Raw genomic sequence first — 20,543 nt, 5'->3', positions numbered from 1 at the left:
AATCAACCATTCCAATTCAATCTATAAATTTTTTGGAAATTATTTATCGATAAAAATAATAATAATAAAAGACTTGAATGCTAAAACAAAAACTATTATAAAAAAATAGAAAAAATTACAAAAAAAAAGTACTATGATAATTTTAAATTTAAATTTGCTAAGAATTAAATGAGATGACGTAAGTTATATTATTTTAATATTGATAAAAATCACTTTCGAATTAGTAATTACCAATAAGATTTATATCTGGGTGACTTTCAACATATACCCCGTTAATTAAATTGTACGGCACAAATGTCTATTTACCAGATGTAATTTTTTTTCACTTGGTATAATTTTTCATTATGTTTTCGTCCTTGATAAAAATTACTTAAGAGATCCTCTGTGCATAGGTGCAGTACTGAGGAAAATCGCAACTCTTCGAAATTGTTTGAACTCCTTTATCATTTTGGAAGGCACACCCAATTCTGGTTCAGACAAAGAACGTTGGCAATAGCTTAGGAGCATTTTTCTATGATCGCCTGAAGAATAACAATCTTAGTAAATCATTTTGGTTGAACAACCTTGTAGCTAGGGCTTGGAACAACCTTTCTTGTGAGGAAGAAGCAGATGGAGGCTTTGGAAGCAATGGTCCGACATCATATAAACGTAGAATGGTTGTTTGTTGCCCCCCGAAAACCAAGTTTAAAAGTTTTTAAAAATAAACAAGTATCTTTGTAATGGGAAAAGCACTCACATGCAAAATACGCCAAAAAACTGAACAAAATAATTGTTTTTTGTCAACCAGATATAATTTCACACACCAGTAGTATATAATATTCGTCATAATAATCCTTGGTGAAACCCCAATTCTCTTGAATTAAAATAAGTCCTCGGAAATAGCAACTTCAGCAATAGAACTCGTGCTTTGCACCACAGCGAAGATTAATCATCATATAACAAGAAAATTATCAAACTTGACACAGTAAATTAAAGGTGAAGCAAAACTCATTCTTTTCAAAAATGGGAATTCAATAATTAAGCATACATAATGATACAACACTAAACTTCCTGAAAATACAGATCAAATCTGACTTGTAAACCTATGCTTCTAAATATAGAAGTGGGAAGGGGTATCTTAACACAATTACTACCAACTATTCAAACACTATTGAACTATATTTTCGTATGTAAGGAGGAGGAAAATATGAACAAAAAGATATAGAGAAAAATATCCTAAATCTCAAAATTCAGGGTTTTGCCCGAGCAATCAAAGTGACCGCAGCAAAACAGGACCAACTGATAAACTAAGCATATCTCCAAGAGCTACCTGAACCTCGGTTGACCCATGTTCGCAACTTATCAAGCTAGAGAAGAGAGGGAAAAAATGAGCCAGGTTCTTCTCAAAAGATATATCTCCCAAATTACCAATAGCCTGAAGTGTAGCCACAACAAGTGGGGCACGGGCAGCCAATTCTCTTCGCTTTCCAGAACCTAGAGGAATTAACCAATGTTGGTGTCTACCATGAGAAGATTCAGATAATCTTCCAGAACCAGCAACTTGAATATAAAATTCCAAGACCTCATGACAAAGCCGAACAAGGTGAGTCTCGATCTCAACCTCCTCGTAACTTGGAGGCCTGTCCACAGCAAGGTTCTGTAAAAATGTGAGGCATATTTGGTAGGACTCATTCTCAAGGCGTAACAGGGGAGGGTCTTGCATTTGAGTCAGAGAGCCAAACTCTTGTAATTTTGAACGTAAAATAATATTGCTGTTAATCTTGTGGGCATGTAATGCCACATCATGCAAAGCCTCAAACAAGACTAGTATGGATTTTGCTGAAAGCTGAGAATGGTACATGTTATAGATCTCCATCATCGCCTGCCAATTTCAGGGAGAGTGAACATTATTTTTCCAAAACTACATATCTCTGTTTTTAATGGAAATGAGGTATTAATTGGGAATTCAATGGTCCCACCGTTAGGGTGTATTCCTAATATAAATACAATTTTTTTAAGGATAAAACTCAAGTGCAATTTCTTAAGATACTTTTAGTGCTATTTTCAATTAAATTAGAGGTTTATCTGGTTTAAAGGTCAACATTTAAGGTTGTTGCAGGTTACAAAGTAACTCTAATTTTGGACCCGGATTCTCTTCTGTTACGAGTGAAACTTAAGTAAGAAAATAACGAGAAATAGCGTAAAATTCACTTAAAAAGCAAATTTTATGCTTACAAGATCATAATCACAAACAGCAGCATCCTTCAGAGCCACACCCATGAAGCAACCCAAAGTTTAGATTTTGAATGGTAGCTTGAGATTGCACATGGGTAGGGAGAAAATGGGGTATCAAGATTGAGGGAATCAGAGGCTGTGGCAACACAGTAACAGCAACATCCTTCAAAGCCACACCCTTCTGTGAAGCAACCCAAAGTTTTGATCTTGAATGGTTGCTTGAGATTGCAAATGCGTAGGGAGAAAGTGGGGTATCAAGACAGAACCCAAACCTGAGCATGAAAAAGAAAGCAAGGAGAAAGAGAGTGGAAAGGAAGAGTCTTGGGTTCCTTCACTTTGCAAAGCTGAAGAAGAAGAAGAGTTTCTTGCACACTTCTTAGGGGATTCAATCAGAGATTGTAGACAAGAAGATGAAATGGTGTTTATGATCTGAGAAGGAACTCAGATGTATGAAATGGAGTTTATGATCTTGTATTTCTCTTAGGATTCTCTTAAGCAAAAATGGACTAATGAGTCTAGTTCCTGCCATAATGGGAGAAAATCTAGATCCCTCTAATTTTTTATTAGAAAAAAGTATCAAAGTACCTAAAACTATACCTACGTTTTATTCTTCTGGTAATGCTAAAATAGTAAACTATAATAGTAATACAGACACTAAAAGTTTCAATAAAATTTCAATGGATATACTAAAAAAAGCATTTTTAAGTGAAACATCTTTATGGTTTCTTCATTTGTATTTTTCTCTACTGGACAAATTTTTTGGGCATTCTTTCCACAAGGCGTTTTAACAATATTTGGAGTAATAAAATAAAAATCTACCTGGATCAATAAAAGCTGAACAGCAGCTCGGGATTTTGCATCAGATAAATTACCATAAAGACGTCGGGTCCTCAGGATTTCTATATTATCATGTGAGCCAGACTCAGCAGGATCCCTGTCATCTTCATCTGTTGCAGCATGTTCATGATTTTCAGTCAGAAAGTCTCCACTGTCAAGGAATGAAAAGTTAGGCAGTGTTGTGTTTGCTGCTTCTTTTAGTGACAAAACCACTTCTAACCACTTCTCATCAGAAAACAGCTCCCCAGCATTACTCATCAAACGAACAAATGCAGCAATACCAATGCCAGCCAGGCTTTGATGAGGGCGCTTTATAAAGCTTACAAGAAGCATCAACACCTTTCTTAAAAGTGGATTAACTGTGTTATAAAAATTGACAAAAAGATCTACCACCAATTGGAGGGCTAGTGTGCATGTCTCATAAAGCCAAGCATCTTGATCAAGCTCACCATCAGTCTCGACTCCATTGACCTCGGAGCTACTCCCAGAAGGATCAATAGCATGACGAACATAATCAAATATTGGAAATAAGACTGATTCAAATACTCTTTCCCATAAAGGTAGTGAAAAGAGGTGGCCATGGTTGCGTAAGGTTTCAAACAGGACTTTCAAGGCACTTTGCCTTATCTCAGACCTTGGGTCAAAGCTAAGCTCAGACAAACCTGAATAAAATAACAATGAATAAGTACATAAGTAACCAGCCACACTTCTTACAACTCAAAACAGAGGTTACTGAATAGCAGTAAGTACTAATCGTATGAGCAAGTAATGAAATGTAAGCTATCAAGTTTTTCTCTAATTCATGCATGGACACACTTAATACAATGTCCTTACCAGCCAATAAAGGAAACCAGAAATAGAGATGATCATCCTTGTCTGTCACCTCTCCATTATCTTGTTTCCCCTCTTTTCCTGTTCGAGGTGAAGGAGTAGATATTTTTCCAAAAGTTTCCTTGTCCTTATTCCTTGACGAAGATCCAAGGTCTCCTTCTGCTAGTTTTGTTGCACAGAATCGAAGAAAAGCAATGGCATTTAGGCTAATCTCTTTGTTAAATCTACTATTGGTAAATGCAATTAGACAATTCACACAATCTGTAAAGGTGGTGGTTTCAGTCTCTGTGATGTATGGAAAGTAATCCCGAATAATCTTCTCCATAATTTCAAAAGCCAAGAGTACAATGTTTTTATGGTCATCATATGCTGCTGTTGTGAATACCTGAAATCATGTCAAATAACAATGAGTGGAATGAGGAAAAAAAAATCTTCGGCAGACAAAACCATTATCTGGAAATTGAAGCTCTCTATAGAACAGAAACCAGGCAGCTGTACCATGAACATGCTCTTCCATCCTGATTTTACATTGTTGACACGAGATAAAACCATTTGAGAGACACATCTGATGATAAGTTCTCTAATTTCAACAGCACTACTCTTCCGCATAACAATGACGAAAGGCTTCATAAATTCATTTTGAAAATTATAATTAGCCAACTCTTCCCGCTCCAGAAATTTCATTGACAATTGGCGCAAGGAATCCATTGCAAAAATTGCAATTGAAAGGTTTCCAGAACAGCCAATGGTTACAAAGAAATCAGAGAGAACATGCCAGATGCTTGACCACACAAGCCTGATTCGGTTCATATTATAGTGCCTGTTACAGAATAATCACCTCAAAGTCAAACAATATAATTAAGACAGCAGGGAATAAACATCAATCAATCATGAACCACAAAATCACAGACCTAATGCTCTGCTTCATTTTTTTTATCCTTTCAAATATCAATTGCACCTTCCCAATTCATCTTTAGGGGCATTTGTAAGTTTCCCACGTCAATAAAATTGTAAAAAAAAAAATTGAATTGTTTCACCATCAAAGTTCAAACATTGGTCTCTTCACATGCAGACTCACATTTTATTTACAACAATTGGATAAGAAACTAGTTCAAATGACCAATATTCTCAACCTACAAAGGATTTTACATGAAGGTCAAGATTCCAAACATGCCATTAAATTTTATGTTTATTCCTATTAACCCCCAACCTGTAAACACCCGGAGCCTTAAGGAAAATAAAGTTCAGAAGGAGAACAGGGAGGTAGACTGCAAATAGTAGGAAGATGATACATACGCAATCTCAACTATCTTTGTTAGGCTGAACACCCGCGGATCAGATGGAGATCTCAGTTCCTCCATGGAGACCTTGCATAAAGCCTTAACAAAATCTATTATGGCCTCACTGTTCAACTTCTGACTTCGAGTGAATATGCGATTCATTTCTGAGCTTCCAACTTGTTCCAACATATTCAAATTAGAAACTAGATTGTTCACCTGTTCTGATGTGACAGCTCCAGAAGCATTACTGCTGATTCCAGTGCTATCATATGAACCCCGCATCACTGTGGCAGCTGCATACTGCATCCTCCCAGGTCCCTTCTTCTTCAAAACAGGAAGAATAGTTGATTTTGGTTGTTTTGACTTTTCAGAATCATTTTGAGGAAAAGCAAAGAATGTGGCATCTGGTGGGGCCCCCTCTCCTAAAAGATGTAGATGTTCAAACCGAGAAACACAGGTCAAGATATGCTCCCAAGCTTCTTGTAAGTAATTCCCATCCTCATCAGCAATAGTTACTATCACCTGTCAACAATTCATATGCAAAATCTAGAGTCAAATCCGCAAGATTTTAACATTGTCTTTCAGATATTGTATAATGTGTCCTAAGAATACTATACATTACAATTCAGTATCAGCATCTTCAGATGTTGCTATCCCACTTAAGACTGGAAAACTTCCACAAGACATTTCATTATTTTGGCAATTATTAAAATTGCAGCACAATTTTTGTGATTTCACTAACAGAAATGACAGACATGCGTGTGGTGCATAAAAAATTTGCTGTTGAAAGCACTTTGTGCAAACTGTACAGCAACGTGAAAATTAACAAGTGTTTCAAATTTCAAACACAGGTTGTTCAACAACAGAGTGAATTTAAGAAAAAAAATTTCAAAGAGATTTAAGACATGCTCGTGTAGCATAAAAGTGTCAAACTAATATAAATGACTTCATATTTGTTAAAAAACTTGGGTCTAGCTTACTCTCAAAATCTAGCTCGTAAGAAGACTACACAAGCTCTTATAAAAAGTATTTTGTCTCTATATCCCCATTTTAACACACCCCTCTCACACCCAAGGCTAGACATCTAGTGTGTGAAACTTGCTGGACTGGACATTTGTGGGTGACACAATAAGCTGGATAAACTCTGATACCATGTTAAGAAACTTGGGCTTAACTCCCAAAAGTTAGCTCATAGAAAGCCCTTATAAAGAGTATTCTTTCTCTATTTCTATTTAATATGAGAGATCTTAACAATATCGAATCAAGGAAAATTATGATCAGTTTGTGTCGGGATGGAATTGTGCAAACCATGAAAAGAAATGATTAAGAAATCCCACTTGACTATGTTCAAAAGTTGCCTTCCCATGTTAAGATTATTAAGAGGGAAGGTAATACAGGTTGTCAGCAGAAATTTAAATATAGTAAATGACACTTCCTTAAAAAAAAAAAAAAAAAACGCGAAATTAAAACCCCTAATTACTCCTCAAGTTAGATCTATCCAAACAACAACTAAGCCTTGTCGCATTAGATGAGGTCAGCCACCATTTTTGCTATAATATTTCTCAGAGCTATTCATAAGCCCAATAAAGGATTATAATTTACCAACCTTGATTGCATCTACATTTTTCTGCTTAATATCAGCAGGAGAATGCAGGGAGGTAAACTTAGCTAATGAAGTCACAAAAGCATCTCTGTGAGTCTTCATGGACATTATAGAAGTAACATGAACAGCATATTGGAAGCCTTCAAGACACAGAGCTATTACAACTTCATCGTCACTTTGATCAAGAGGAACACTGAAGGCAGCTAACATTGGTGCCCAGCATACCTCAATCATGAATCTGAGGATAACGACATCAGTTGCTGCATAATAGACTGACCTACAAATTGCAAGCAAATAAAATCAATAACACACACCAGTAATAAAAAGAAAAAAAAATATTATAAAAAAAGAAGAGATTAACTTCTAAATTCCAAAGATGCGATCTAATTGGCATAATAGATCCAAAAAAAAAAAAAAACATAAAATACACTTCTGTGAACATACCAGATTCACACATTGCATCTCAAATTGACATGGACCATGTAAAGCAAAAGATATATGCTAGTAAAAGTGTTATGACCCATAAAGAGCCAGAAGCCGAATGACCAGTGGCAACAGAAGGTTCATCACCTCAAATAGAATAAGGTTAATTCATGATCTGAGAAAAGAATTTGGACTATAAAGAATCTTTGAAACATAATGGGAAATAACCTACTCAGTTTTACGAGCTTTTTCTTTGAATTGTTCTTGCATACGTCGGATTAAATCATCACTGGTCCCCATATTACTGTCTTCCCCACGCTTCGGGATCACAATATTCAATATACTATCCAAGCCTAAAAGTCTGTTAGAGTTCACAGCCTGTTTTTGTTGGGGTTCCAGATCAACATCTTTCATTTTGATCTCATTTCTAGATATTCTTTCATACAGAGACCTCAAATATTCCTCTGGTACATCTTTTCCATCATCTATGCCACGATTGTTTTTTATGAAATCTTCAGGAGACATCTGCATAACTCAACAAACCAAAAGAAAATAGCTCATACATTGGATCCTAGTCATATGTACATCAACTTATAGATTTAACTAAGCACACCTTGTTTTTCACCATAGGATTGTGAGCATCAGTATTCAGCAATATCACGGAATATGCAAGGACATATGCTGTATCAGCACTAGAAAAGACTTTTGGATTACATTTGCAATATCGCTCTGCAAACTTTTCCATTATTCGATCAATTTTTTGTGCCTCACCAGGAAGTCTAAATCCTTGAAGAAAGACCCTAATTGCCTCATCAAATTCCATCCCTTGAAAGTCAAAAGAATCCACATACGCGTGCATTACTTTCAAGGACAAATCTTCCCTTTCTCCTAGATAATCACCAATCAAAGTCTTGTTCAACCCTGATGCATCTTTAAGAAAAGCAGCTATCTCCTCTGGTGAATTACCCACTTTGTTGGCATTGATGAGGAATTCAATTCCTTTCTTTGGCTTCCTATTAAAAAGTGATATACCTTCCTGCCATAAAGATAGCATTAGCTTCATAGATGTTTAACAGTTGAAGAAATAACGGAGATCTGCTTGCTATTCCAAAATTTATGCATTCGCTTACCTGAAGTTCCAGTTTATAAGCCCGACGTTGCTCAATAGTTGAAACCTCAAATACCTCATTGGATGTCTCAGAATGAGTATCTGATCCTTCAACTGGCTCTTCATTCCCATTTACCATGGGAAGACCTCCAGCTTCATGACCATTATCAACTGCTTCAACTTTCTTGCCTGAATGAGGATCTGGAATGCGCAATTGTTTGTTCATCCAATCTCCCATTGATTTTAAAACAGCAACCAAGCACTTCATGGCTTCAAGTTTTAGTGTTGCCTCTTGAGGTGGCAAAACTGTGGTCGTTACACCAGGAGGGACACCTTGGGCAGTTTTAAGAAGTCCATTTACCATCCTAGGAGGAACATAACAATTAAACATAACTATATACCATACCAAGTGACAATCAAGACAACCACACTGACACCAGCACAAGTAGAGTATAAAATCAATCCAAGAACATGAAATGCTAATAAACTGGGGGTCCATATTGTAAATGTAAAACAAAATAAAGTATTTGTATATAAAATGAAACAAAACATAGCATACCTCTCAAATATGTTTGATGAATTGACATCACAGTCATAATTGATAAAAATGTCCACCAATATCTGTGAATCATCACAAAGCTTCTCTAGAAAACGAAGCACTATCATCTTTTGCTGAAAATTTGGTTGAGCAACATTTTCTAGAACCCTGAGAACAATCATGGGGAAAAATACTCCAATTTCTGCTTTTAATCCAGCTCTAAATCTTGATACCAGACTGATAAAGATGGAACATGATAGCTGAAAAATGATCATAAGAGTTGAAGCACTGTTCTTCAATAATGATAAACATAAGTATTGCTTGATGGCACCCAAAAACCTGCTTCACCACAGTCAATGTAACCATCAGTAGTGTTTTCTATCATCCAGGAAATTTACATGATAAAATAGAAGAAAAAGTGTCCAGTTGTGTCGAAAAGAAAGGATAATGTCACATTTCATAATGAAAGCTTAAAAGAAATTCAAACTGAAAAAAGAAAGATACAATAACGAAGTTCAAGAGGCAGTAGCAAAGGAATAAAAAATCACAACACAGTAATAGTCCATCATATCTCCCATAAAAATATAATAGCACAACACAAATGACATACAATTCATGGTCAACATTTGATGTGATTTGATCCATTACTACATTAACTCCTGATGAAAATCATGAGGTGGTTCTTAAGTAGCACATACACACACAAAAATTATGCTTATAGAATGCAAGATTGAATTTCTCCTTTTAGGCATCATTCCAACACTAATTTGTTAGAACCACCACTCAGAATATCAGGCCTCCTATTTTGAAAGTTTATACGAGAAGATCAAGGAACAAAGGAGGATAAAGATGCACCTTTCAAGGGAATTTAGTTACTGATGTTTATCTTAGGATTTTATCTTCTCTTTTCGGTTTTATCTTATCAGTTTGTTTTTCTATTAAGAACTTACTAGTTGTTATTTAGTTGGTTATCTTGTTAGCCCTTTTGTTTAGGAATCGTTATCTCTTCTTTTTTTCTAGGAATTGTTATCTCTTAGTGTTCCTATTTATAGGATAGCTAGGGGGGGCCTCGAGGGTATGGAGAATTTAATTCCAGTCTTAGGAACAGAGAATACTTTCTCTGCAGGAGCATAGCTCTGGGAAATCAGTGTTTACTGATTGCTGGTCTCTGTACTGTTTCCTCATCGTTCAATATAAGTCCTTTCTTTTCTTTTTTAAAGGGATAGAGTCCTAACATAATTCGTCTACTTTTACTGATAGTGTGAAATAGGAAGACCTTGCTACGCACATGGCAAGCATAGCCAAGTTATTGGAGGCAAGCATAGCCAAGTTCAGACCCTCTAGAGAATTTCATCTTCATGACAACAATTCAAATGATATAATGCAGACGAGAAAGCAAAATTGGAGTTATTGACTTTGACTGAACTTAAACAAAATATTCACATTTAACACCTTCCGATATAGTGTCTAACACAAAATTATCCCTCCAAATTGTCTATCGCCATAATTACACCAAGACAAGGCTTCACCCTGACCAGTAAAACATGCTAACGTTTTGAAGTTTAAACTACATCACAAAAAAGTACAGCAAAACAAGAAATGTGACAAAAAAATAGTATATTAACACAAAACCTAAATTTACCTTTCACTAGTCCTGAATACAGCTCCAGCATTCTCCAGCAAAATCTTCAACAATTCCAAAGCCACAATCTTTCCCTTCATCAACTGTGGGTCAGCAGACGCCTCCTTGGGGGGTGTCTTCATAGACAACTTACAAAGCGCCCTGAACACCAAAAAGGCATCCCTCCTAAGCTTATTCCCAATCTGAATCTCCGAATCATCGTCCCTCTCCACCAACTCCCCATCCACCAGCTCCCCTTTCCTCCCCTCCAACGCAGTCTTGTACATACTAATCTCCCAATACTTGGCATCCAACATGTCCTTGTCACTGGAATCCAGCAAATCTGCCGGATTCGTGGTCTCCACCGTCGCTGTGGTCTCAAACGCGCCATCGTGCCCACTCAATGCCGAAACCTTATTTGGCGTCATAGGATTCAAAACCCCATCAATATCCTGCATAATCCTAGTAATAAAACCCTGCACAAACTGTGTCATGGAATTGTCCTCATCAGATTTTTCCACCGGATCCATCAAATCAGCCACAACAATGGGCTGAACCGGAACCGTGGACGAATCTGCCTCCATTCTCCTAAATACAATCACCAACATCTGAATCAATGACGCCTTCGCCGTCGTCTGATTCACCACATTCTTACTGCCAAGATATATATCATAACAAGTCCTCACAATCAAAAGCAAGCAATCACCATGAATTCGCAAAGAAATCGAAGTTACCGCGGATAAGAGCGTCTTCAACACGAGCAATTCGACGGCGTCGTCACCGATGTCGTGGCACTTGCACACCGATTCGATCAGGCTTGCAAGCAGCTTCGCCTCCGGGGAGCCACCGGCGGAGTCCACCTCGCCGCGGAGGAAGCCATGCGCGATGAGCTTCTGGATGGCGTCGACGGCGGGATCGGCGATCTTCAAGACGCCGGAGGCAGCGGCACTGATGAGAGGATGGAGGATCGATTCGGACTCGGCGAGCGAGTACTCGACGGGACCGCCATCGTGAATCGGACCGGGGACCGAGGCCTCCGGCTCGGCGGCGTCGTCGGAAGGGGGCGATTGGAGATTCTTCGGCGAAGTGAGGGTTTCGATGACGGATTTGCACTCGTGAGCGAGCTTTGCGTGTTTTCGCCACGATGCGTTCTTGATGATTTTCTCGAGCGCGGGAATGAGCACCTGGCTCAGACGGGAATCGGCTTCCGAAGAAGCCATTCCCGAGTTGTGGACGAGTCGCGACTCAGTAACACGGCTGCTTCAACTAGGATCTTACTCCTGTGAGCTAAGAAAACCAGTGGGCGAAGCTCACAGGAAGTTCGACAATGGCAGCGAGTTGACTCGGTGAGTTGCGGGAAGAGGAAGTAGGAAAAGCGAGTTACGTTCAGGATCTAATCTAAAGCATGTTAGCGAGTCATAGCATTGGAAATCACATGATTTTGCTCGCGAGAAGCTTGAAGTTTGGATATGAATTGACCGAAATGCCCTTCATTTCGCTGTGGAATGACCGAAGATCAAAGTGGTCAGGGTTGGGGGTAATTGCGGGTTTAAGAAACTCATTATCTTTATCTATCTTCCGAGTTTGAAGAGTATGCTCAGGTTCATCATATACGACGGAATGACGAGGTATGAATTTTTCAATCCATTTAATTTTTTTGCATCTTCCATTGCTTAGTTTTTATTTATTTAAAATTTCTCGTAGGTTTTATGCCCTGATTCTTGAATTATGCTCTTTCATGTTTTAGGGTTTTAGCTCATTGAATCTCTCTCTCTCTCTTGATATTTGGGAACATAATAACATTTGTTTCAGCATGTTGGCTGCGTTCAACTTCTTATTTTTTAAGGAAGAATCTGTCTTTTTTATTGTGATATTTTGTAGATTTTGTGGCAACAGGGTGCTTGCTTTTTGTGATATGATTCTTCTCATATACTGATTAGATACTTCAACTTCTTATGTTTCTCTCTTTTTTGGTAGCAGCAATATATTTCTCTTGATGGGGTGAATGTCTTAGGAGATAGCAGGTTTTTCTTTCCCTACTATAATGATGGGGACCTATTGCTGTAACCTACTACGCAACTTTTACTACCCAAACTACTCAATAACTAAGGGCATTACCAACTTTAATTGTGTTCCAACCAGAGGAGACTCGTTATTCCAAAAACCCATTTATTTTGATTTCTGTAAACACCATTTTGATTCGGTGTTGGTTGGTGTTGGTATGAAGGAAGTTGTAGAAAAAGAAGTGAGAGAAAATGGCAGGGGGTTTAGATGGGTTGAGGTAGGGGATGATATCACTAAAGAACAAAAGGAGAGCATATCTAAACTTCCTTTTAGGATGGCCAATCGATGTAAGGCCTTGATGAGACAGATTATATGTTTTTCCTTGGAAAAGGGAAACATATCTGATCTCTTGGTGGCATGGGTGAAGATCATGAAGCCTACCAGAGCAGATTGGCTTTCAGTTCTGAAAGAGTTGAGAACAATGGATCATCCTCTGTACCTAGAGGTATTTCACATCTTCTATTCCTTTAATTCAATGGTAGCAATGAGGTTTAAATCTATAACCTTAATGCAATGAAGTTTAAAGCTATAACCCTGTGCAATGAAGTTTTTCTGTGAGGGACAAATTTTGAGGTTGCAAAACTGATTTCCACCTGGACCATCAAAATTTTTTTTTTCCAAATACGGCAATTAACCCCCTCAAACTTCCAAAATTTATATATTTACTTACCCACGGAGTTGTGACTCTAATAAAAATTATAATAAATAATCTTGAATATATATATATCCCTCCATTTTATGGCTCTGTGATCGGTAATTGGATATGGAATTATTCCTCTAGCCATCTAAATATCCTGGCAACACAATTAAACATCTGCCTATTAAATATTGTAGAAGGGAGCAATTTATCTTTGAAAAGAGGTAGAAATTTAAGCATTTTGGTATTTATTCAAATATTTTTCATGGTAAGTGATCATATTTCTTATGCAACTTATTTTGGCTGCTTATGAGTGAAACTTTTTATTTGTGTTACTCCTTACAGTATGAAGTAAAACTGTACATTTATACACCTTAGGTGGCAGAACATGCTCTTCTAGAGGAATCCTTCGAAGCCAATGTTCGTGATTACACAAAGATAATCCATCATTATGGCAAAAACAACAAACTTGAAGATGCTGAAAATATTCTCACAGCCATGGTGCGAAGGGGCTTCGTCTGTGATCAAGTAATTCTGACTACCATGGTTCACATGTACAGCAAGGCTGGCCATCTTGACCGGGCAAAGGAATATTTTGAAGAGATCAAATTGCTTGGTGAACCTTTGGATAAAAGATCATATGGCTCAATGGTCATGGCCTACATCAGGGCTGGAATGCCTGAAGAAGGAGAGAATTTACTTCAAGAAATGGATACACAGGAAATACTGGCTGGAAGTGAAGTTTACAAAGCATTGCTTAGAGCTTACTCAGAGATTGGTAATGCTGAAGGTGCACAAAGGGTATTTGATGCAATTCAGCTGGCTGGTATCCCCCCAGATGATAAGACGTGTAGTCTTCTTGTTAATGCTTATGCCATGGCTGGGCAAAGTCAAAAGGCTCGCATTGCATTCAATAATATGAGAAGAGCAGGTATCAAACCTACTGATAAATGCATAACTTCGTTACTGGTTGCTTTTGAGAAGGAAAGCAAGATAAATACAGCATTAGAATTTCTAATAGATTTGGAGAGGGATGACATTATGGTTGGGGAAGAAGCTTCTGTAGTACTGGCCAGGTGGTTCAGAAAACTAGGGGTAGTGGAAGAGGTGGAGCTTGTTTTAAGAGACTTTGCCACCAATCACCAGATAAGCTAATGTAGAAGTTACTGGATTATAATTTATTTGAAGCTCCGTGACCGTTCTCAATGTATTATAGCCATTATAATATGCAATTATATGAAAATTAATTTTCCATGATGGAAATTAGTTTTCCGGGCTTAGCTCCAAGTTGAACTTGATTAGATCGGACTAAAAAGTTTTAATTTAATTTGGACTCTGAAGTAAAGAATAAGGTTGCACTGAGAAGTTCCATCTATGCAGAGTCTACCAGATTAACATGATACCAATTAGCCTGAGTGCTTGGCTATCTTAAGAGAAATGTGAGATGTAAGACGTATACTGTTTCTTCCTTACTTCCTCTACTGGCAAGACTTGAAGGAATTCCAATTTTCTTAGTTCCATTGCAACATGAACTAAATGTAGTGTGCATTTTCTTGCGTTGAAGGCCTGATAATAAACAGTCTTAGGTTCCTTGAGAGAGAAAAAAAAAAGAATTATTATCTCATTTTCAAGAAGAAAAAGTCTATTTTATTATATAGAAGTTAATTACTGATAATGAATTATGAGTTTAAAAAAAATTAATTTCACACAGTGGGTAGGGAAGAAAAATTGCATATTTTTAAAACATTTTATCCTTGATTTGGAGACGGAAGTTATCCCTTTAACTGCATTCTGAAAAATATCAGAGAAATCTAGTAGGCATTTGCTGAACTTGGGCCTTCTACTCATAACAGGCTTGGACCCTGAAATAATGAAATCATTGTGCTGTTCATTATAGCAAAATGTTTTTCATTGCATCTATCTACATAAACTTGCTTATGCCGAAACTGTATGCCTCTACCAGTGTCTTTAATTAACATTTTCCTAAATTCGTTTTAAGTTTTCTTGTAGTTTCATTTTTGGTTTGTCGCAAATTTTTGTTCACTACCTAAATTCTGAGAATCGGCTTTTGGGATTGATTTCAACTATAGGAATTACTTCTAAAAATTTAACAGATTAAAAACATTTTCGATTGATGGAATTAATATTGAATGGAAGTTCTAAAATTTAAAATAATGTGATATTGAAGTAATATACTTCAATTATTATTTTAAACACACACTCGCACTCCATGTCATGGAAAAAAATAGAATCTCCAATTTTTTTAATGAAAAAATAGGATTTAGTTTTTTTACTAACAAGATAATCTTATTAACGTTTTGCATATCTTAATTGTGACAAGGGGCAGCCTGAGGATTGGAGCTCCAGCTAAAGAAAGGAATTTTTCAATAACTTCGTTCTCTTCCTCTGTATCAGAGATATTAACATGAGTTGGAATTGAGTAGATTCGAAATTTGAAGGTAAAGTAATCAAGTATTGATTATGAGATAATAGACATACTAAGTATTGGGTATTGATTTTGATACGGATATGTTGTCCATTCCAAGAATATATTTAGATCATGCCTACTTTCAGCATGTTAGGCATTGTTTGATCCAGCATGCCTTGTCTCATCAAGTTGATCTTTGTTGGTCTTCTACCTAAAAGGAATGTTACTAACACATTTTTTTTAATACATTCTTAATTGTTGGTTAAATTTATTAAAAAAATTATTATTTTTAAATATAAAAAATAAATATTAATTTAAAATTAAAAAAATAATTATATAATTTTTAATAAATAATTAAAAGTGTGTTAAAAAAAAGTATTGCTAACCTTCATGTGCCCAACTCCACTTTCCATGTGAAGGATATTCATCTTCATTGATATTTTTGTTACAGAAGTCATCATGTTGTTGTCTTCATCTACCTTGTCAATATAAATCTGTTGAAACGTATCCGCAATCCACTTACGGCTTGTCACACGTTTACTTTTTTACATAAAAAATGGATCTGTATCGCATTATTATTGGTCAAAATCATGGTAGTTGAATGATGCAAAAATTTGTCGTTTTTGCATTTTGATTCAAAGAAATGTAAACAAAAGATTCATTTATTAATTTCTTTTTTGGGTCAAACATGTAGAGTTGACTAGAGTAGTCTAAAAGAATAATGCTTTTGAACTATGTTGGAGAGAATTTAATTAGGAGTGACAAGGTGAGTTAATAGATTATCTAAAATGTTAACTAATGTTCTAAAGGTACTGTTTAAAGAATTTTAAGGAAAAAGTTTTATTAAAATGTCATTCTTGCCCTCTCAAAAGACCTAATTCTGTTCCCTTAATTTTATAATTATTATTATTATTGTTCAATCTTACAGCTGACATCTCACAATAGTCAATAGTCATTAGTTTGTGTTAGACAACCAAGTAATGGTGTAACTGTACCACACACATATATTATTCTATTTCTCTTGGAGTTTGGTGGCTATATCAGCTAGCAATGGGGCCACAACAAAATTCAAAAACATAAAGAAATTATGAGAACAAGAGCATGTTTGATTTACTTGTCGTAAAAAATTATACTATAATTTCTCTTTAAAAATTAAAAATTATTTTTAAAAGGTAAATTAAACATACTCTAATTTGTTAGAAAGGATAAAATTCCAATGTGCAAATTAATCTCTTATTCATACATGCATTTATCTACAAAGTTGTTGTTCGCATATATATATATATAGTAAAAAAAAAATTATATTAATGTAAGTTTAAAAATTCTTATACCTATTCTGAACTTTTCACTTAACTTAAATCTAATGAATTATAATTTATTATTTTACTAGTTATTAAATTTAAATTAAATAAAAAACTTAAATTGAGTGTAAATTTTTTAAACTTACACAAATATAAAAAATCATTTTCATATATATATATATATATATATATATATATATATATATATATATATATATATATATATAACTAGCAAACAATGCATGCGTGTCAAAACTATCAAGCCCATTGTATTTAATAATAAAAATAAAGAAAGAATAACGATCATATAAATATCATCACAATTATTATTATAAATCTTTGGTCATTTATTATTGAAATATATATATATATATAAAAGTTCAAACTCCCATGAGTTTAATTTCTATGACCAACCAAAGGAAATACATTAGTCTTCTAAAGTCAAAACATGTTTTAGTTTTTTGGTGACAACATGTTTGATCATTTAGAAAACGAAAGAGACTATGGAGCATTGGAGCTTGACGCAGGATGTGCAGAAGTTGACCCATGTCTACGCAGAACCCCACGTCCCATAGCCTGATGACCACCAGGAGCAGAGGTTGATGGAGCATTAGCCACATATTGACGTGGGTCAATGGCCCTTTGTTGCATGGCCCATGCATTAGGGTGAACCATTGGATCAACAGCTGGAGGTAAATCATAAGCTGCCGGCATTGCCGCGGCGGGGGCAGCTGGTGGATCGGCGACAGCGAAAGCCGGCGGTGCCACCACTCCATGTGGTGGTGGAGGAGGTGCTGGTTGATGAGGAATCTCCAACTGAGCAAATTGGCCTTGTAAGTAAGCGATTTCTGCTTGTAAATTCACCACCTATTGAACAATGGAGCCAGAAAATATTACCACATTTGTTTTTTGAAAAAAATTAAAATAAACCCATTAATCATAATTTGTTTTGTATTTTTCTGTCTCCATCTTATTATAACTGGTGAGGGAAAATTTGTATGAGACTTATGGCTTAATGACACCTGATGCTATTTTCCAAAAACAGTATATACAATTTGATGAAACACTTACATTTTTCGGTTTTTGAAATGACAATAACTTTACTGTGATGCTGAAATTGGAGAATTTGTATTCATATAACAAAGAAAAACATAAAAAAGAAATATATAATAAAATGATTAATATAATATCAACATAGTATAAAATTAATGTGAATAAATCTTACCATTTGATCGGTCAAATACTCTTGTGATGAAATACATTCATAATTAATGATGAAAAAGGTGAGAACCATTTTAATGGTTTAACAATGCAACATTTATGACAATCCTAAATATTTATTTTAATACTTTATAGAAAAAATTAATAAATATAAGTAAACGCTTAACAAAAGAGAGAAACAATAAATACAACTAATGATATGACGTGTAAAATTAATTTAAGACAAATAAAGAAAAATGAAAGCTATTAAATAGATAAAAGTATTATTAAAATATTTACAATTATAATTATTTTTTAAATTTTATATTATCATCTACCTAATAATTTAACAATGCAACCTTACTGACAATCATAAATATTTATTTTAATATTTTAAAAAATTAATAAATGTAAGTAAATACTTAAAGAGAGAGTAAATACAACAAGTGATATGACGTGTAAAATAAATTCGATACAAACAAAGAGAAATAAAAGCTATTAAATAAATGAAAACACTATTAAAGTATTTACAAATTAAAATTATTTTTAAAATTTTATATGATTATGGTGGTGATCCTAAAGCACACCCTATCTATACACCATTTGTGAAAATCGTTTTATGAAAATAATAAAATAAATTTATGAAAATGGTTTTACAAAGAGACAGAGAAAGAAGTAGGAAATTAAAAAGAAACTGACCATCTCCCTAATATCAGCAAGAAGCAAGGAATGAATGGCCCATGCCATAGACTACCCCATTTGTTAATCAAACCAGTTATGAATTTCATTCAAATGCATGCAAACTCTCCCCAAGTTCCATGGCTTCCCAACCCCTACTCTTATACATGCTGTAATTGGGTATGCTATTTAATTAAATTTTTTATGTGAGAGTTTATAATATAAATTTAATTATAAAATTTATTAGAATAAACTAAAAAATGACATATTTTGATAATTTATAAAAATAATCGTTGAAAGAAGTTCTTCTAGATAACTCAATTTTCTTATAATAACTTCTTTTGGAGCTTCTAGCCAACTTAACTTAATACTAATAATAATAATACTAATACTAATAATAATAATAATAATAATAATAATACATTTATTTTACGGTTACAGAAATGAGTTTCAAACTCATCAAAAGTTAATGTGAACATTAATAATTAGAGTTTGATTTCATTTTTTTACTTACTGACTAACAAACAAAACAAAATGAATAGAGACTTTACGTGAGTCACATATAAAGTTTTGCGTTTCTAGCAAGTTTGTCTAAATTAAATAAGTCTTAAAAAGATGAGGGTAAAAATACATTTACACTCCCAATTACCACTTTTAAAATTTCTAATTAAGATACTTATTCTATAATAATAATTAATTATTATTATTATTATTATTATTATTATTATTATTATTATTTTATTATACCTGCTCCTTTTTTATTTATATTACGGTTACAAAATGAATTTTAAAATAATCAAATTTTAACGTGAGTATTAGAAAATAAAATTTCATTTCATTTCATTTTTTACCAACTTCCTAACAACAAAAGAAATTGAGACGTTACATGAGTCATATATAAAGTTTTGCATGACTGGCAAGTTTGTCTAAATTAAGTACTGCCAGAAAAATATATTAAAAAAAAAAAAACTTTACACTGGTAACTGACTAAATTTAAAAAATAACAAAACATTATAACCTAACCATTCCCATGCTTAGGCCAAAAAAATTAACAAGATAGCCAAATTCAAATGCAAGCAATTAAACTCTAAATATATAATCAACATGCTAAACATACATCATTTATATGGTTTAAAAAAATCACTTGCTTAATTAATCATAAATCTATCAAAATTTATAATCAAAATCAATGATTACCTGTTGCTGAAGGGCAAAGATTTGAGAAACACAACCATAAATAGGATCTTTCAGGCGTGATTGTGCTTCATAGCAAACGGTGATGACTGTATCAAGCCTCCTATGCACTGGAGTGCCAGCGAGAAGCTTGGCTACATTACTAGCCCCAAACACCTTGTGCACAGCTGCAAAGTGAGTTGAACCTTGCTCTGCATCAAAGTAAGGAGCAAAGACACAGGTTGCCACACACTTTCTCCTCAAGAATTTGCAAGCACCACAAGGGCTACCGCCACCGCCACCTCCACCACCGCCACCATTGTGATTAGGGTTTAGATTCATCTTTGATGAGAATTTTTTGTATATCTTTGTTTAGGAAGGGTGTTAAAAAGTATGCATTAAATAATTAGGTCAAAAAGCAAAGATCTTGCTAAGACTCATGGCGTAAAGAGAAAGAAAAACAAAAATGGGAGTGTAGAGAAGAAGAAAAGAAATGGTAGTATTTATAGAAAATTAACTATGACATATTTAGTGGTGGGGCGAGTAATTTAATGAAATGAGTTAAGAAGAAAGAGAAAGTCTTTAAAGCGATCCTGTGTTTTAACCT

At 34.9% G+C, this 20,543-nt stretch overlaps 3 protein-coding genes across 3 annotated transcripts; 1 reads left to right on the top strand and 2 right to left on the bottom strand.

Moving 5' to 3' along the window:
* Positions 1 to 972: 972 nt before the first annotated feature.
* LOC113863855 (brefeldin A-inhibited guanine nucleotide-exchange protein 2-like) lies at positions 973 to 11,705 on the bottom strand. Its single transcript, XM_027497612.1, has 11 exons — positions 10,477 to 11,705; positions 8,856 to 9,173; positions 8,319 to 8,661; positions 7,802 to 8,224; positions 7,421 to 7,713; positions 6,769 to 7,042; positions 5,179 to 5,684; positions 4,381 to 4,702; positions 3,886 to 4,267; positions 3,034 to 3,713; positions 973 to 1,861 (listed from the first exon to the last, which is right to left on the bottom strand). The coding sequence occupies exons 1-11, from the start codon at positions 11,673 to 11,675 to the stop codon at positions 1,250 to 1,252; spliced, it is 5,352 nt and encodes a 1,783-aa protein (XP_027353413.1). The 5' UTR covers positions 11,676 to 11,705; the 3' UTR covers positions 973 to 1,249.
* Positions 11,706 to 11,964: 259 nt separating this feature from the next.
* Positions 11,965 to 14,456, top strand: LOC113863865 (pentatricopeptide repeat-containing protein At1g01970). The gene is made up of 3 exons (XM_027497624.1): positions 11,965 to 12,083; positions 12,436 to 12,964; positions 13,535 to 14,456. The coding sequence occupies exons 2-3, from the start codon at positions 12,500 to 12,502 to the stop codon at positions 14,309 to 14,311; spliced, it is 1,242 nt and encodes a 413-aa protein (XP_027353425.1). The 5' UTR covers positions 11,965 to 12,083; positions 12,436 to 12,499; the 3' UTR covers positions 14,312 to 14,456.
* A 2,930-nt stretch (positions 14,457 to 17,386) lies between these two features.
* On the bottom strand, positions 17,387 to 20,278 carry LOC113852300 (LOB domain-containing protein 18). The gene is made up of 2 exons (XM_027482535.1): positions 19,961 to 20,278; positions 17,387 to 17,752 (listed from the first exon to the last, which is right to left on the bottom strand). The coding sequence occupies exons 1-2, from the start codon at positions 20,276 to 20,278 to the stop codon at positions 17,387 to 17,389; spliced, it is 684 nt and encodes a 227-aa protein (XP_027338336.1).
* Between the last annotated feature and the right edge of the window lie 265 nt (positions 20,279 to 20,543).

This window comes from Abrus precatorius, unplaced genomic scaffold (genome assembly GCF_003935025.1).
Source record: "Abrus precatorius isolate BTA unplaced genomic scaffold, Abrus_2018 Scaffold10, whole genome shotgun sequence".
NCBI classification, from domain to species: Eukaryota; Viridiplantae; Streptophyta; class Magnoliopsida; order Fabales; family Fabaceae; genus Abrus; species Abrus precatorius.
Note: the sequence above shows the minus strand (reverse complement) of the source record. Positions and strands in the feature narration are given on the sequence as shown.

Bases quoted from the DNA above. Each gene is read 5' to 3' on its own strand.
- LOC113852300 (XM_027482535.1), bottom strand. From the start codon at position 20,278: ATGAATCTAAACCCTAATCACAATGGTGGCGGTGGTGGAGGTGGCGGT. The intron at 17,753-19,960 runs GTAATCATTGAT...ATTGTTCAATAG, and splicing joins TCTTTGCCCTTCAGCAACAG to GTGGTGAATTTACAAGCAGA.
- LOC113863855 (XM_027497612.1), bottom strand. From the start codon at position 11,675: ATGGCTTCTTCGGAAGCCGATTCCCGTCTGAGCCAGGTGCTCATTCCC. The intron at 7,043-7,420 runs GTAGGTTATTTC...TGCAATTTGTAG, and splicing joins GAAAAAGCTCGTAAAACTGA to GTCAGTCTATTATGCAGCAA. The intron at 1,862-3,033 runs GTAGATTTTTAT...TGAAATTGGCAG, and splicing joins TTCAGCTTTTATTGATCCAG to GCGATGATGGAGATCTATAA.
- LOC113863865 (XM_027497624.1), top strand. From the start codon at position 12,500: ATGATGGGGACCTATTGCTGTAACCTACTACGCAACTTTTACTACCCA. The intron at 12,965-13,534 runs GTATTTCACATC...TATACACCTTAG, and splicing joins ATCATCCTCTGTACCTAGAG to GTGGCAGAACATGCTCTTCT.